The 16849-nt window shown below is 44.1% G+C and overlaps 2 protein-coding genes across 3 annotated transcripts in view; one reads left to right on the plus strand and one right to left on the minus strand.

Annotated features, from left to right (window-relative positions):
* Nucleotides 1-1501: 1501 nt before the first annotated feature.
* Nucleotides 1502-7695, minus strand: LOC123480965 (ICOS ligand-like). 2 transcript variants are annotated; one of them, XM_045220968.1, is made up of 8 exons: nt 7609-7695; nt 5341-5372; nt 4802-4851; nt 4125-4421; nt 3610-3888; nt 3355-3489; nt 2845-2869; nt 1502-1705 (listed from the first exon to the last, which is right to left on the minus strand). In XM_045220968.1, the coding sequence occupies exons 1-8, from the start codon at nt 7615-7617 to the stop codon at nt 1687-1689; spliced, it is 846 nt and encodes a 281-aa protein (XP_045076903.1). In that variant the 5' UTR covers nt 7618-7695; the 3' UTR covers nt 1502-1686. The 2 variants fall into 2 exon arrangements, with proteins under 2 accessions (XP_045076903.1, XP_041734037.1); XM_041878103.2 differs by having other exon boundaries at nt 5282-5372; nt 7609-7667.
* A 3721-nt stretch (nt 7696-11416) lies between these two features.
* The window catches only part of LOC121567802 (cytoplasmic dynein 2 heavy chain 1), a 176424-nt gene continuing 170991 nt past the window's right edge, over nt 11417-16849 (plus strand). Inside the window, 8 exon segments of the mRNA XM_045220180.1 lie at nt 11417-11539; nt 11954-12186; nt 12420-12587; nt 12723-12861; nt 13080-13198; nt 13673-13817; nt 13978-14210; nt 14532-14666. Of these exon segments, the coding sequence (XP_045076115.1) occupies nt 12004-12186; nt 12420-12587; nt 12723-12861; nt 13080-13198; nt 13673-13817; nt 13978-14210; nt 14532-14666 (1122 nt within the window). The 5' untranslated portion in view covers nt 11417-11539; nt 11954-12003.

The following is a 16849-nucleotide window of genomic DNA, read 5'->3' on the forward strand; positions in this document are numbered from 1 at the left end:
ATGCTGTGGGGGTGCTTTGCTGCAGGAGGGACTGGTGCACTTCACAAAATAGATGGCATCATGAGGAAGGAAAATTATGTGGATATATTGAAGCAACATCAAGACATCAGTCAGGAAGTTAAAGCTTGGTCGCAAATGGGTCTTCCAAATGGACAATGACCCCAAGCATACTTCCAAAATTGTGGCAAAATGGCTTAAGGACAACAAAGTCAAGGTATTGGAGTGGCCATCACAAAGCCCTGACCTCAATCTTATAGAAGATTTGTGGGCAGAACTGAAAAAGCGTGTGCGAGCAAGGAGGCCTACAAACCTGACTCCGTTACACCAGCTCTGTCAGGAGGAATGGGCCAAAATTCACCCAACTTATTGTGGGAAGCTTGTGGAAGGCTACCCGAAACGTTTGACCCAAGTTAAACAATATAAAGGCAATGCTACCAAATACTAATTGAGTGTATGTAAACTTCTGACCCACTGGGAATGTGATGAAATAAATAAAATATTAAATCAATCATTCTCTCAACTATTATTCTGACATTTCACATTCTTAAAATAAAGTGGTGATCCTAACTGACCTAAAACAGGGAATTTTTACTAGGATTAAATGTCAGGAATTGTGAAAAACTGAGTTTAAATGTATTTGGCTAAGGTGTATGTAAACTTCTGACTTCAACTGTATATATTTTTATTATTAAAAAGTTGAAAGACATAATTTAAGATGAATAACTTATTCATAACTTGTATAAAAATAATACAATAGTATCTTACATGAGAATAACATAATAATTCATATAAATATTTTGCCTAGATAACAAAACTTTGAAAATAATTCCAAAAAGAATCAAGACACATTCTTACACACATTCAACATTCGTCTTCTGCTCACAAACACTGAAAACCCATAAGTCCTTAAAGCTGGAATCCGTAGCGGTGAAACTGCCACGTCCGTTTGCCATATTACAACAACTTCAAAATAAAGAACACTGTGTGTTTTACCTCTGACGTCATTGCACGCACGATAGAACAGCAGAGTATGTATGCTCCTCTGCCCCGTTTAAAAAACAATAACAAATGCGCCTGGGGCGGCCAGTGGCGCCTGGGGCGGCCAGTGGCGCCGTTTCACCTTATGCGAATCTCAGCTTTATAAAACCAGTTTAGACTGGCAGTAATAGGACCTACTGGGAGATGCTGGTATAGGAACTGGAGTAAGATCTACTACTGACAGACACATTCACTTCCAAAATTCATCAATCAGTTGAATACAGTCAATCCCTGATAAGTGATCACTGGATAAGTGTACACTTTTCTAAAGTGCATGTCGCTAGTCCTAATACAACACAATACAAATAATTGTATATGTTGCCTTGGATAATTGCATGCCCTGGTTTAGTGCACACATTGAGGACAGTCATTGCATTTCAAGTATTCATTGGTTTTCTGTGGAACTCAGTCATTTTAACATACAATTTTCAGTCTTCCTCAACGCCGTAAAAACACCCCCTGAAGTCCAGCTTACCATCCAGCATGTAGAGGAAAGTTAACATAGTTTCCAACAGCACCAAGTTCAGGCAATGTTTAGGTCACCTCAGTAATCTCTTTACCATATCCCATTAGAAGGCAGTATCCAATGAGTCAAATAATAGAACCTTCCACATTCTGTCTTCCGAATGTTCAAGTGTCTGGGTTCCTTCAGGTCAGCTGTACATTTCTGGGAAGCAGAGAGGAAGAAAGAGAGGAGAGGAAGAGAGAGAGGAGAGGAAGAAAGAGAGGAGAGGAAGAGAGAGAGAGGAGAGAGAGAGAGAGAGGAGAGGAGGAGAGAGAGGAGAGGAAGAGAGAGAGGAGAGGAAGAGAGAGAGGAGAGGAAGAGAGAGAGGAGAGGAAGAGAGAGAGGAGAGGAGGAGAGAGAGGAGAGGAAGAGGGAGAGGAGAGGAGGAGAGAGAGGAGAGGAAGAGAGAGAGGAGAGGAATGAAAAAGAGGAGAGGAGGAGAGGAAGAGAGAGAGGAGAGGAGGAGAGAGAGGAGAGGAGGAGAGAGAGGAGAGGAAGAGGGAGAGGAGAGGAAGAGAGAGAGGAGAGGAGGAGAGAGAGGAGAGGAAGAGGGAGAGGAGAGGAGGAGAGAGAGGAGAGGAAGAGAGAGAGGAGAGGAGAGAGAGAGAGGAGAGGAGAGAGAGAGAGAGGAGAGGAGGAGAGAGAGGGAGAGGAGGAGAGAGAGGAGAGGAAAGAAAGAGAGGAGAGGAAGAGAGAGAGGAGAGGAGGAGAGAGAGAGAGAGAGAGAGAGAGAGAGAGAGAGAGGAGAGGAGGAGAGAGAGGAGAGGAAGAACGAGAGGAGAGGAATGAAAAAGAGGAGAGGAAGAGAGAGAGGAGAGGAAGAACGAGAGGAAAGGAATGAAACAAAACTTTAACAAAACAAAAATGTTTAACTGCTTTGCCAGGTCATTTGCACAGGTTATCTAAACCAATGTCAAGCTTTTGATCTTATCCCACTGGGCACAGACTTCAGTTCAACGTCTAGTTCTGATTTACATTTGGTCGAGTTGTCAACTAATGTGAATTCAACGTGAAATCAACGTGAAATCAAAAAAAAAAATCATTGGATTTAGGTTCAAAGTTGGATGAATAAAAGACGAAATGCCCTTACATTGATTACTTTTTGCAAATCCAATTAGTTTTCCATGTTGATTCAACATCATCACATATATTTCTTGGGTTGAAATGACGTGGAAACAATGTTGATTGAACCTGTTTTTGCCCAGTGGGATGTATTTATCCTGTGAGTTTGAGTGAAACAGTGAAACAGTGAAACAGATACTCACTCGTCTGAACAGTGAAACAGTGAAACAGATACTCACTCTGAATTTGCTGCAACCTCCCCTCCTGGAGAAACAGAAAGATATAGACGGGTTGGTTATTTAGCAACAAAACTTACGCGTGCGCAACTATGGGGCAAAACAGATGGGGTTGGCTTAGACTGTTGACAACATGTAAATTATATTTAGTCTCTAAATGTTTATTGAAAAATAAATACATTTGCAACAATGAGCACTTGTCTCTCAATACATAGTTACTGTTGTTGGTTAGCTATCTCAAAACAAGACATGGTATCTATAATAATATACAACGAGCTGAAACAAGCCACCTACGATTCCCCACATGGCAGCTTCTTGTCATTGTTGCTAGCCATCAGACCTTTCAGAATCATAACAACACACACCTTCCGGCCACATCGATGTGCATAACGTTGTCCGCCAACCCATCTATATGTTTTATGTATTTATAGATATTTATATTTTATCCTGCCGGTCCCATTTCCAAGAGACAATACTGTCTGTCTCCACTATCGCAAGTAATGTCATCCTTACCTTGATTACCTCTGGCTGGCTTAGCCTTCCTTTTCTTGCTGATAAATACCAGAACCAGGAAACACAGCAGAACAGCAGAGACAGCAGAGATCACACAGACAACAAGGATATCAGGAGAGCCTGCCTGTGGCATGCCTATAGTAGATAAATACAATACAACACAACAGGTAAGGTTTCAAATTAATTTGCTTGACAGAAATGTATAATGTTATACATTTAATGACAGTGATAGAGACAGTGTGTCTCAGTCCTCACAGACGGTGTGTTCCTGTGAGAGGGCGCCCCCTACAGCACAGCTGAGGTTCAGCCAGGGTCCGGAGGAGCAGCTGACGGATATGGAACTGAAGACTGAGAACAGCGTAGAGACCGGGTCTCTCCTATCACTGCTGTTCACTGCTCTCCAGTGGCTCTGGTTCAGAGGAGGGTTCGGGCTCCACTCAACGTCCCTACGAGGGTAACCGTTGTCGGAGGAACACGTCACCAAGCAACTGCTGCTGTCACAAGCCACTGTTACATTGGGGATGCTGTAGTTGGCTGTAGAGGGGGAGAGATGGAAATGATTTGATATTTTCTTAGTTTTACTTCCTCTAAGTAACTGAAAACAAAACAACACAAGCCGGTCTACAGCTTTCTTTTTGTCTTCTTTTTAGTGAATGTATCTATGGTTTGGGCTATTACAAGCACACATCTGACAGCACAGACATTGTGTTTTCCTTCATCCAGAAAGCCATGTTCCACATGTAAGAGAGTTTGAACTGAGGTAATCTTACCTGTCACATTGAGCTGTATGATCTCCCGGTTGTCCTTGGTTGGGTATCGGATGTGGCATTCGTACAGCCCCTCATCTGACGGCCGTATACTCCACAGCTTCATTGTTCCCTGTGTGGGGTCTACATGCGTACGGTTTGCATACTTTGGGTCAGGCGATGGTAAGACCTTTGTCTGATGGTAGCCGTTAATGTACTCCACTGGGTCAGGTCTCTGTACATACAGGTAGATTGGGGAGAGGTCAGACGTACAGGGGAGGGTCACAGCCCCACCCACCTCTCCTATCACCATGGTGACATCTGAGAGAGAGGGCGAAAGGGGTTAGAGGTTAGGGAAGGGTTATGCCAGAGAGTTAGGGGGGTGAGGGTAGACATTAGGCAGTTCCTTTTTTGGCTTCTGTGTTTCTTTTTCCCTCAATCTATCTGACACATCTACACTTTTCTCTCATCTGAAAGTGTCTGGTACTTTCCCTTCTACTGAATAGATAACATCATGGTTCAGATAGTCTTATTGCAAATCAAACTTTACAGAGAAAACATACACAGATACACACATGCAGGCACGCACACACACACACACACACACACACTCAGCCAAGCATCTCCAACAGTAAAGATCTGATCTGATAAAGTGGCAGGTATCATAATGTCATATTTTTGTCACTTGACTCTCCTCTTACCTCTACTTTGAATAAACCGAACCGATGCCAGGAAGAAGAAGACACACTTTCTGGAAACCAAAATAACAGTACAATCAGCTGAGTACTGTTAGGTGAGGTCACTGGTAGCGTTCTTATTTCCTAATAACCTATTTCCAGAAACACACCCATAAATGTTATTAATATTATCCTTTAATTACAGGCACACATTCCTCCAGCTTTCAGGAATGTACTGTATACCAAGGAAACACCCAGAAAACAGAAATGAATTCCATTGGAGACCCACAGCGGCATTCTCTCTATCAGATACTGTCACCACACACACTACTGTAAACAAGGTGTGAAGAATTCTGACTCTAGATAGCGGGAAATTAACTCTACAAATTAAATATTATTCTTATTAAAAACGTATAATTGTATCAAAATTAGACCAATACAGTTGTATGTAAATCAAGTAGGCTAACGGTTGCAAATAACCAAGATTTAAAGATAGAAATATACCTCAGACACAATCCCGCCATGATCATAGTCACACAGAGTGATAAGTGAGCACTATTTACCGAAGCAGCCAACGCACACACATCCCATAGTCCTGTAGAAAACACAGACACATTAGTTCAAACAGCAGTACTTACAACCAATGATCAGGTTTCATATGATCAGATTCATATCATGGTAAATAAACACTCATAAAGGACACGAGAGTTTGCTTATTAATCCTCAGATAATATGGTGAGATTTAAAAAAAGTAATTAAGAAAAATCTTCATTTTATATTTATTATAATAACCAAGTTAAGGAAATAAATTGAGCATTTAGGTTACTCTTCCTAATAGTCAGTCAAGAAAACCCTAAGGGAAATCCCAGGACAAGGGAATTACTTCAGGAAATTCTTTGTACTCTTTGGGCAGTAGGCTATAAGCACATACAGCTACTGTGTGCAGGGCCCAGTTTTTCAAAGGTTATCTATTCAGATTTCAGCTATAGGATAGGATTAAATGCATGGAAATAGAATGCGTAGAATGGGAGTCCCCATTGAAGTCAATGATTTGTCCATTCTATTCGTTCTATTTCTATGCATATAATCCTACCCGATAGGCGAAATCCAGATAGATAACTTTTGCCTAGTGAGATATTTGTGGTCACGGTTCTTTATTGATCTCAGCGATTGGTGGTTAAGGATAGGGAGTTCATGGTTCAGAGTTGTGGGTTTGGTTGATTTAGCGTCAATCTGAAGAGAATCAAACAACAATTCCGTTCCTCAATCGTGTGTCTTTTACACATTGTCTTGCAAGGACTTTATTATGAATTAACTACTTGAGAGTAAAGACATCAAACGATTGCCTCAGTAGAATGTCACAGGCCAGAGGATTGTGCCGGGGGCTGACAGAGGGAACTGGCTTGGTTGTCAGATAAGTTTCTAATTAATAAGCCAAGGGGAATCCCCAGAATTAGAGAGCCCCATTGTTATGGTATCAGCTTGTAGGATGAGTTTCATTAACACAGGTTACAGTATCAACAGTACAGAAGAACTGTATATAGTTGCTGTATATCAAATATATTGCTATAACACACACACACACACACACACATGAAAACAATCATACATAAACACAACATAAGCATGCACGTGCATGCATTCATGGTCCACTGAGCATGAAGCAAACAGTAGTTTGACACTCTTAGTTGACACAGACGGTTTTGTAATGTTGCAGCACGAGTGAGTCAGAAAGGCGTGGTACTAGAACTATGCAGAGTGAGAAGTTAAAAGTTCATGTTTAGTGTGTTACTCACGTCGCAGTCAATAGAAACTGTAATCCATGGATTTATTTTTGAAATGTCGTAGTTTTATCAAAACACAAAAGATGAAAACTTCAGAGTAATCTGACCATATCTAGGTGAAAGTATCGGTGAAATCCACTGTGTGTAAATGTTTCACTTATCCAAGTGATTGACAATGTTTGCAAATAAGCAATTGCAAAAATATATAATGCACTGTCCATGCAACAAGATTTAGATATTAAACCACTTTGACAGAGATGATGATGATAAACGTTTATTTTAAATATATAATATGACACTATGGCAGCGTTTACAAAGGCAGCCCAATTTTGCCAATAATTAATCTTTTGACCAATCAGATCAGATCTTTTGCCAATAATCGGGCAAAATATCAGAATTGGCTGCCTGTGTAAATGCAGCCAATGACCAGTCAGTTTCTATGGCTCCATTATCTGTTTGCTACATCTCTCCAGATATTACAGTCAACCCCAAGAGTAGGAGTCACATCTCTACATCTATTGTTTTGGTTTATAACCTGAAACACCAACAACCTCCATTCATTCAATGATATAGGGGCTCCCGAGTGGCGCAGCGGTCTAAGGCACTGCGTCTCAGTGCAAGAGGCGTCGCTATCATATATATTTAATTTTTAAACATTTATTTAACTAGGCAAGTCAGTTAAGAACAAATTCTTATTTATAGACCCTGGTTCGATTCCAGGCTGTATCACAATCCGGCCGTGATTGGGAGTCCCATAGGGCAGCGCACAATTGGACCAGCATCAGCCGGGTTTGTAAATAAGAATTTGTTCTTAACTGACTTGCCTAGTTAAATAAAGGTTAAAAATAAAAAATATATGATATAGTAGGTCAAACTGAATACCCTTCTATTGCATTGTTTAATTAAACTGCTTCACCTTAACCAGCACTGTATTCTCTAAGTAAAGCTACATCAACACTGGTACATCCACTACCAGCCAGTCTGGAAGAGCTGTAGATATTTATAACAGTTATAAAGCCTATGATGGTGAAATAAAGGCATTCTTACCGCAGTCATGCTTTGCCTTTCTTAACAGCCGTAATCGAGTGTGAAGTCGGAGAGGTTGGTGTGTTCTCAGCACTGGCAATCAGTCCCTCTTCCCTAAGCATGCTGGGGGTGTGGCTTTAGTCAGGGGAAGTCCTTTTGCTTTTCAAATCAAATCAAATCAAATCAAATTGTATTGGTCACATGCGCCGAATACAACAGGTCTAGACATTACAGTGAAATGCTTACTTACAGCCCTTAACCAACAGTGCATTTATTTTAAACAAAAAATAAAATAAAAAATAAAAAAAGTTTTAAAAAAAAAGTTAAAATAAAACAACAACAACAAAAAAAAGTGTTGAGAAAAAAAAAGAGCAGAAGTAAAATAAAGTGACAGTAGGGAGGCTATATATACAGGGGGGTACCGTTGCAGAGTCAATGTGCGGGGGCACCGGCTAGTTGAGGTAGTTGAGGTAATATGTACATGTGGGTAGAGTTAAAGTGACTATGCATAAATACTTAACAGAGTAGCAGCAGCGTAAAAAGGATGGGGTGGGGGGGCAGTGCAAATAGTCCGGGTAGCCATGATTAGCTGTTCAGGAGTCTTATGGCTTGGGGGTAGAAGCTGTTGAGAAGTCTTTTGGACCTAGACTTGGCACTCCGGTACCGCTTGCCGTGCGGTAGCAGAGAGAACAGTCTATGACTAGGGTGGCTGGAGTCTTTGACAATTTTGAGGGCCTTCCTCTGACACCGCCTGGTATAGAGGTCCTGGATGGCAGGAAGCTTTGCCCCAGTGATGTACTGGGCCGTATGCACTACCCTCTGTAGTGCCTTGCGGTCGGAGGCCAAGCAGTTGCCATACCAGGCGGTGATGCAACCAGTCAGGATGCTCTCGATGGTGCAGCTGTAGAATTTTTTTGAGGATCTGAGGACCCATGCCAAATCTTTTTAGTCTCCTGAGGGGGAATAGGCTTTGTCGTGCCCTCTTCACGACTGTCTTGGTGTGTTTGGACCATGATAGTTCGTTGGTGATGTGGACACCAAGGAACTTGAAGCTCTCAACCTGTTCCACTACAGCCCCGTCGATGAGAATGGGGGCGTGCTCAGTCCTCTTTTTTTTTCCTGTAGTCCACAATCATCTCCTTTGTCTTGGTCACGTTGAGGGAGAGGTTGTTGTCCTGGCACCACACGGCCAGATCTCTGACCTCCTCCCTATAGGCTGTCTCATCGTTGTCGGTGATCAGGCCTACCACTGTTGTGTCGTCGGCAAACTTAATGATGGTGTTGGAGTCGTGCCTGGCCATGCAGTCATGGGTGAACAGAGAGTACAGGAGGGGACTGAGCACGCACCCCTGAGGGGCCCCCGTGTTGAGGATCAGTGTGGCAGATGTGTTGTTACCTACCCTTACCACCTGGGGGCGGCCCGTCAGGAAGTCCAGGATCCAGTTGCAGAGGGAGGTGTTTAGTCCCAGGATCCTTAGCTTAGTGATGAGCTTAGAGGGCACTATGGTGTTGAATGCTGAGCTGTAGTCAATGAATAGCATTCTCACGTAGGTGTTCCTCTTGTCCAGGTGGGAAAGGGCAGTGTGGAGTGCAATAGAGATTGCATCATCTGTGGATCTGTTGGGGCGGTATGCAAATTGGAGTGGGTCTAGGGTTTCTAGTTGACTAATGTTACCATTGTAGCATACCGTAGGTTATCAGGATTTGGTCTCTTCTCACAGCAGTGTGTGTTCATAGTTGTGTGTGTGCTGAGGGGGTGGGGGGTCAGTTAATGTCACAGACATTTGAGACTCTCACTTCCCTATATATGCCACCTAAAATCTACAGTACTCTGCACACAGTAGTTCAAACTGCAATGTTTATCAAGAACACAACAACATTAGTGAGAAATGGAACACTGTATCCATGGTGTCCCTGATGAAGGGCGAATCAGAATGGAGAATGTTGTTTGGACCAGTGGTGTTGCACGGAGAGAATTTCCTCCCCTCCATTCAGGCTACAGATATCAGATGATCCGATCAGATCAGACCATGCTGACACAGGCTAACCTCAGACACGGATAAAGAACATGGTACCACACAAACAAAGGTGTGGGAAACCTCAGTACAAACATAGTGCAGCAGGCCTGGACAAACACTCTACTAACTCATCCCACCTATTGCCTCGCCACACACAGACACACACACACACACACACACACACACACACACATGTTAAAGGAAGTGAGGAGGAGCTCTTACTCCGTGGCTGAGGGATGAGATCATAATAACCAGAAGAATAACTTAAAACGATAAAAGGAGGGGCTTCCGGGAAAGGGTGGCCATCTATTTGTATTTAAAGGTTTTACCTTAATTTCCCCAAAAAATTAAAAGGAGAAACTGCTCTACTGCTGACCTCTCTATGAACATAATATTCTAAGAACTTTCTCTGCAGAAGGAAGACCATACTTTCTTCCTAGTTCCCTCTTTAAGACCTAATAAAACGTGGAATCTTAGTTCTGATTTGACAGTTTATGAAAGGGATTTGATATTCAATACAAATGGTGTGAAATGTTCCACGAGCAGGACCATCCACATAACACGAGGCTGTGCTGAACCTCTACAAGGACTTACTATTACAACTGTGTCTGCCATTTTAATCTTGATGTGTTCTTCCACCATAAAGACTGATTCATAAATTCAGAAAACTATTCTGATGTGAACCTGCTGGAATGTTGCACTACTATAAATTACACTACTACATTATACAATCCAGTGAGTGAATTGAAACCCCAAGCTAAACTATGAAAAAGCAATGCACCCTGGGACATGTTCCATTTGTTCTAGCTTCTCCAATAACCTTCATGATGCCACCCATGTGATTTTTCTCTGGTCTATAATATCACACAGTCAGGGGCTGTTCTCCTTTGTGAACCTTCAGAGTCTGAATCCTGCCATTTGAGTCTGTCACGGGGAAACACCAAAGCATCCTCCTAGCCTACATGCATTCATTTCTCAGTTACATCATGCCGGCACACATCAGATAGGCACTTTATAGCATTGACTTGCAAGCAGTGGCTTGTTGCCGTGTCAGTGATGAAGGACTGGAGATGATGAATGGAGGTTGCTTTTATTTAATTCCATGATGGTGATTTTATTTATTGCTGTTGAACTTTCTGAAATTGGACTTGATGCAAATTCCGTGTAGACACCAGATCTACACTAGTGTTGCTTACCGAGAGTTTTTCCTTCCACTTTGACATTATAGAGTATTTTGTGTCAATTGTTGACAAAAAAATGACAATTAAATCAATTTTAACCCCCCTTTGTAACACAACTAAATGTGGAAAAGTCAAGGGGCGTGAATACTTTCTGAAGGTATGGTTCATCAATCACTCCAGTACACCTGCACATTGTATTAATGGCACTGACCTGTATATCCTGTATACAGTACCTGCATTCTGTTTTTATTTCATTTTTTGCATGTCTAGCTTAGGTTGCCAGACTTTTATTTAGCCCAGGCAAGGAAGGGTGTGACATGCTTACAGTATGATTCACTTTGACACTAGCTGCTTTTTCCTCTAGGGAATCCATTACTGTTATTCTGCATCGTCGGAAAGAGCTCGCAAGTTTCACTATACTGTTTTAGACCTGCTGTATGTATCCGGTGCTCGTGACAACACTAAAGTTTAAATCCTTCTCTCTGCGAGTAGGCCTACCACGGATAGCTTCTACGGCACTTTTTTTTAACGTAGCCAACCAGTGAGCACTGCAGTTGCGATAGCTAGCTACGTAGCTGCCGTAGTTTCAATGGTAACTACGCCAGCTTCACTCTTGCTGCAGAAACAAGACATCAACTGCAGATTATGCAGAAGCACCCTCTCGGACTCGGCTAAAATATAATATAATATATTTATAATTTAGTGCTTTGATGTCCACATTCGGTTTTACAGTCTAAGCCTCCTCTTTAACCAGTAAGTACGTTCTCTGGTCAGCTAACTTTACTAGTTAGCTAGATGAAACTGTTATGAACCAGCTAGCTATAGGTAGCATGATAGCTACGCTAGTTCTTCCGGGGCTCGCACTACGCTAACTAGCTACCTAGTTTTCCAGGTAGATAGCATACTCCATAACATGCTAGTTCATATATACCTCAGTGATGCCAGTGCGCTTCGTCTTTACAAATGGCCGTCAGTTTGGTGACGGTACATTATTGGACGTTTATGGACTGGTTTTGAAGCTAAATCGCTAGCTTAACAGTGCAGCTAGCTAGATAGCTAGCTAGTGAGTAACAAGTGGTTTAGCTTCGACTTTTGGTTAGCCCAGGCAGGGATGTGGGACATCGTCACAGTATGAGTCACTTTGACATTAGCTCCTTTTTTTCGTAGGGAATCCGAAAACAATTTGTTCACCTGAGCCACAAAACAAGAAGTGAGAGATGCCTCACGGCTCGGATGACGCCCGCAAGCAGTTCATCCTCACCACGACAGGGAACTACTTCGGCCTAAAGCCGCCATCATCCCTTGATGGGTCTGAGGAACTCAACAATTTCTTAGATGATGGGAACGAATTCGTGCTTGCTGTCACCAAACACGAGAATGACCTGTGCCTGTCAAACAAGGTATACTAGACAATACAGGATATGATATCCAATTAGCAATAATGTAAAACATACACATTGATAAACATACACTTCTTTCTCTGTTCACATCTACCAAGATGAGAACAGACGTTTTCTTGCTAACCAGGAACTTAGCTACTGACTTTATAATTTTGTGCCTACATCATCGAAATTGACCTAACCCCAAACCAATATCCTCTTTTTTTTCTGATTTTCATTATGGCTGTGTACAGATTGAGGCTGGGGACAGCAGAGAGGTTTTAGTGTTCTTCAAGCTGCGTCCCACAGTGATAACAGAGGAGAACCTGCACCAGAATGTCCTGGTGTCCTCCATGCTAGAGTCTCCTATCAGTACCCTCTACCAGGCCGTGCGACAGGTGTTCGCCCCTATGCTACTCAAGGTGAGATCTATTGCCTGTGTAATGAACATATATCACCTGTGTTATGCCTGTGTACTAAAGAGGTAACACCTTTATACCTTGCAGGTGTGTGTTACAGGTGTGTTTATAGATTTATTATGTATTCCCTTATTCTAGGATGAGCGGTGGAGCTCAGCATTTGACCCAAAGCTTGCGGGCCTGCTAAGTGAGCTGGAGCAGGGGCTGGGCTCTGTGATCCGCAGGGCCGGAACAGAAGACACTGGAAAGAGGAGCCACAGAGAAGACGACATCCTGGGTGGGTGCACACTGCTCACGTGGTTCAGAATATCCGGGACCCAGATCTCTATGAGCTTTAGCCAAATCCTCGGACTAGGATATACCTACTAGTACATCAAAATGTAACAGGGGAATTACATCAAATGATATGAAAGACCGAAGAGCAACAACGATCCCCGGTCTAATCATAGTTGACAGTTGAAAACCTCCTGTTGGTGTGTTCTTCTGTCTGTTCAGGTATCCTGACCCCAGTGGATGAGTTCCAGTACTGGGCTGATCTCTCTGAGTCTGGGGACAGGAGCACTGTGAGAGAGAGGGCCTCACACTTCTCTGAGCTCTTCAAGCCCATAGAGAAGGTATGGACTGTGTGTGTACTACCAATATATCATGTCCAGTGTGTCAAAGAGTGAAAAAACAGGACTAGACAATAATTTGTGCCAAATGTGATATCCCTCCTAAATAGCTTGGGCTAATGTCCTGATCCAATCACTAAGACCAGCAGGCTTCTCATACTGTATATGACTGTCATGACGTTGTATTGTGTAATGTCCTTTTATTGTCCATTTGTGTTGTGGTCTTGTCCTTTTTAAAACGTGTATGATACTGCAACGAATTTCTCCCAAGGGGACAATACATTTAGTAAAGTAAAGAATGTTCCGGCTCAGATTGGCGTCATCAACCATCTGCTTACTCACCGTAGCCCAGACTCATCCCAATAAATCATGTCATGGTTATCATCGACCTATGATGGACGAACAAGGAAGGAAGGAAGGGGTGTGTTTTGGTGTGTGTGTGTGTGTTGACTGTCTCATCCCCCCTGTGTGTATCAGGACTACAGTGGTCTGGATGGTGTCTGTCTGTCTGATGCTGTGGAGCTGGTGGAGGTGAGCAGAGACACACTGGATGACGTGTGGAGGCAGAATGACCATGATCCCTTTCCTGAGACGCGCATGCTCAGACTCATGGACGTCATTGGTACGCCACACACACACACACACACACACACACACACAACCTGGAACTGAAACTGAACTGGCAGAGAGCTAGCTACTGTATTTATTATGGTGGTGTTGTTGCATTATTTCAGATGGCCTGCCATGGCTTGTGTTTCTGACTGTGTGTTTATGTGTGTCAGGCGGTGCGCTGGGCAGGTACGTGCAGAAGAAGCTGAGTGGTGTGAAACTCTTCATGGACCCGTTCCTATCTGTGAGGGAGAGCCTGAGAGTCGGCGTGGTCATCTGTGAGCAGTGGGTGTCGGCCTGTGAGCACCTGAGTGGACAGGTGTGGAAGAGATACGCCCCTTACCCCTGGAAGGGAGACAAGCACCGCCCCCAGGCCCTGCACAGCCTGGCTCAGAGACTGGACGAGGTCAGATGCACCAGCTGTCAATCATTCTCTGTGTCATTAACATCATTGTCATAATTGCATATCAGGAAGTATAGGATATCTCTGCACTCGCTCTTTAGGAACCCTTTTTGACTAAGTCACTACACCCCACTTCCTTTTTTCGTATGTGACAATGTTCCTGAGGTTACTGATGAAGCTTTACCATATGACTTAATGACGTGTGTGTACTGTATATGTGACATGTATGAGAGTCTGTGACTCATCTTTGACCACTTCTCTTTCTGAGGAGGTGACGATCCTTACAGTTCTTGACAAACTCTGACCTGTGTGTGTGTCTCTCAGGTGGTGACGATCCGTACGGTCCATGAGAAGCTGCTCCGTCTGCTGCCTGGAGGAAAACAGCAGGCCTTGGCCTCGGCTCGAGTCTTTGAACCCTTCTCTGGCCTCAACCCCTTACATTACAACCCCTACACTGAGGTAGGAGAGAGAGAGAGAGACAGAGAGAGAGAGAGACAGAGAGAGAGACAGAGAGAGAGACAGAGAGAGAGACAGAGAGAGAGACAGAGAGAGAGACAGAGAGAGAGACAGAGAGAGAGACAGAGAGAGAGAGAGACAGAGAGAGAGACAGAGAGAGAGACAGAGAGAGAGAGAGACAGAGAGAGATACATTTACATTTACATTTCCGTCATTTAGCAGACGCTCTTATCCAGAGCGACTTACAAATTGGTGCATTCACCTTATAGCCAGTGGGATAACCACTTCATTTTTTTTTGGGAGGGTGGGGGTAAGGGGGGTGTAGAAGGATTACTTTATCCTATCCCAGGTATTCCTTAAAGAGGTGGGGTTTCAAGTGTCTCCGGAAGGTGGTGAGTGACTCCGCTGTCCTGGCGTCGTGAGGGAGCTTGTTCCACCATTGGGGTGCCAGAGCAGCGAACAGTTTTGACTGGGCTGAGCGGGAACTGTGCTTCCGCAGAGGTAGGGGGCCAGCAGGCCAGAGGTGGATGAACGCAATGCCCTCATTTGAGTGTAGGGACTGATCAGAGCCTGAAGGTACGGAGGTGCCGTTCCCCTCACAGCTCCGTAGGCAAGCACCATGGTCTTGTAGAAGATTCGGGCTTCAACTGGAAGCCAGTGGAGTGTGCGGAGGAGCGGGGTGACGTGAGAGAACTTGGGAAGGTTGAACACCAGACGGGCTGCGGCATTCTGGATGAGTTATAGGGGTTTAATGGCACAGGCAGGGAGCCCAGCCAACAGCGAGTTGCAGTAGTCCAGACGGGAGATGACAAGTGCCTGGATTAGGACCTGTGCCGCTTCCTGTGTAAGGCAGGGTCGTACTCTCCGAATGTTGTAGAGCATGAACCTACAGGATCGTGTCACCGCCTTGATGTTAGCAGAGAACGACAGGGTGTTGACATGTGATTCCTGTGCCACCACCCCGCTGACCAGATGCTCTCGGGGTATGCGAGAACACATGGTCAGACGAGGAGAGAGCAGTAGGAGTAGCAGTGTTTTCAGTGGTAATCCATGTTTCCGTCAGCGCCAAGAAGTCGAGGGACTGGAGGGTAGCATAGGCTGAGATGAACTCTGCCTTGTTGGCCGCAGAACGGCAGTTCCAGAGGCTGCCGGAGACCTGGAACTCCACGTGGGTCGTGCGTGCAGGGACCACCAGGTTAGAGAGGCAGCAGCCACGCGGTGTGAGGCGTTTGTATAGCCTGTGCGGAGAGGAGAGAACAGGGATAGACAGAGGCATAGTTGACAGGCTACAGAAAATGGCTACAATAATGCAAAGGAGATCGGAATGAAATGAACTAAACAGCTGGGAAAGCGAGAGAGCGGGGCATCCCTCAATTACGTTTCACTGAAACACCCAAATATAACTCACCCAACTTCCACCTCAGAAACTATAATTGTTGTGAACTACAGTGGTTCAATGTTTTCTAGGAATAGACTAACTTCGTTTATTCAGCTAGCTAACTTGGTACAGTATTCTTCCGTGAAAACCGTCCAGGGCACCTAGTCATATGACGCCACAGCCAACTAGCATGCCGGACTCCAACAACATGGTTTAGCACCAATACTCGGCCACAACAAACCACCAGTGTGTCAACACGCCAAGCAGATCATTCGTGTCCGTGTCTAACGTTGTGGGCTAGTCCGGACAGCTTGAGCGAGTCCGTCGTCAACTTATTCAGCCAGTTAGTTAGCTAGAATAGTTAGCATACTAGCTAGCCATTGCTTTCTGCCAATGAAGAAACCCGTCCTCCCACGGCACGAACACACAGTGAGAGCCAAGCTAACGTTAACTAGTCACCCATGTCCCGAATTCCCTTGAACGACTCTGGCTACCAGTATGTAAAAACAAAACACAAATGTAGGTTATAACTTACCCCTAGCAGCTACTATTAGCTAGCCAAGTGCAAAGCTAGCCACTGAATCGACTCAGCCAGTTCACGTCTGTTCGCTAGGTCGTTCCAGCTATTGTTTAGTAGCTATCCAGGTAGCAACAAGCTAGCTACATTTCGAGCACAGTAGCTACTTACTACCTATCGTTAACGCTTCAGACAATGAGGTTAGAAAAACAGCTGAATGGTAGGCATTATTGTATGTAATTATTGTAGGCAGCTAGCTGGCGTAATTACAGGCACTCTCAGGCGTGAAAC

The sequence above is a fragment of the Coregonus clupeaformis genome, chromosome 6 (genome assembly GCF_020615455.1).
Source record: "Coregonus clupeaformis isolate EN_2021a chromosome 6, ASM2061545v1, whole genome shotgun sequence".
Classification (NCBI taxonomy): Eukaryota; Metazoa; Chordata; class Actinopteri; order Salmoniformes; family Salmonidae; genus Coregonus; species Coregonus clupeaformis.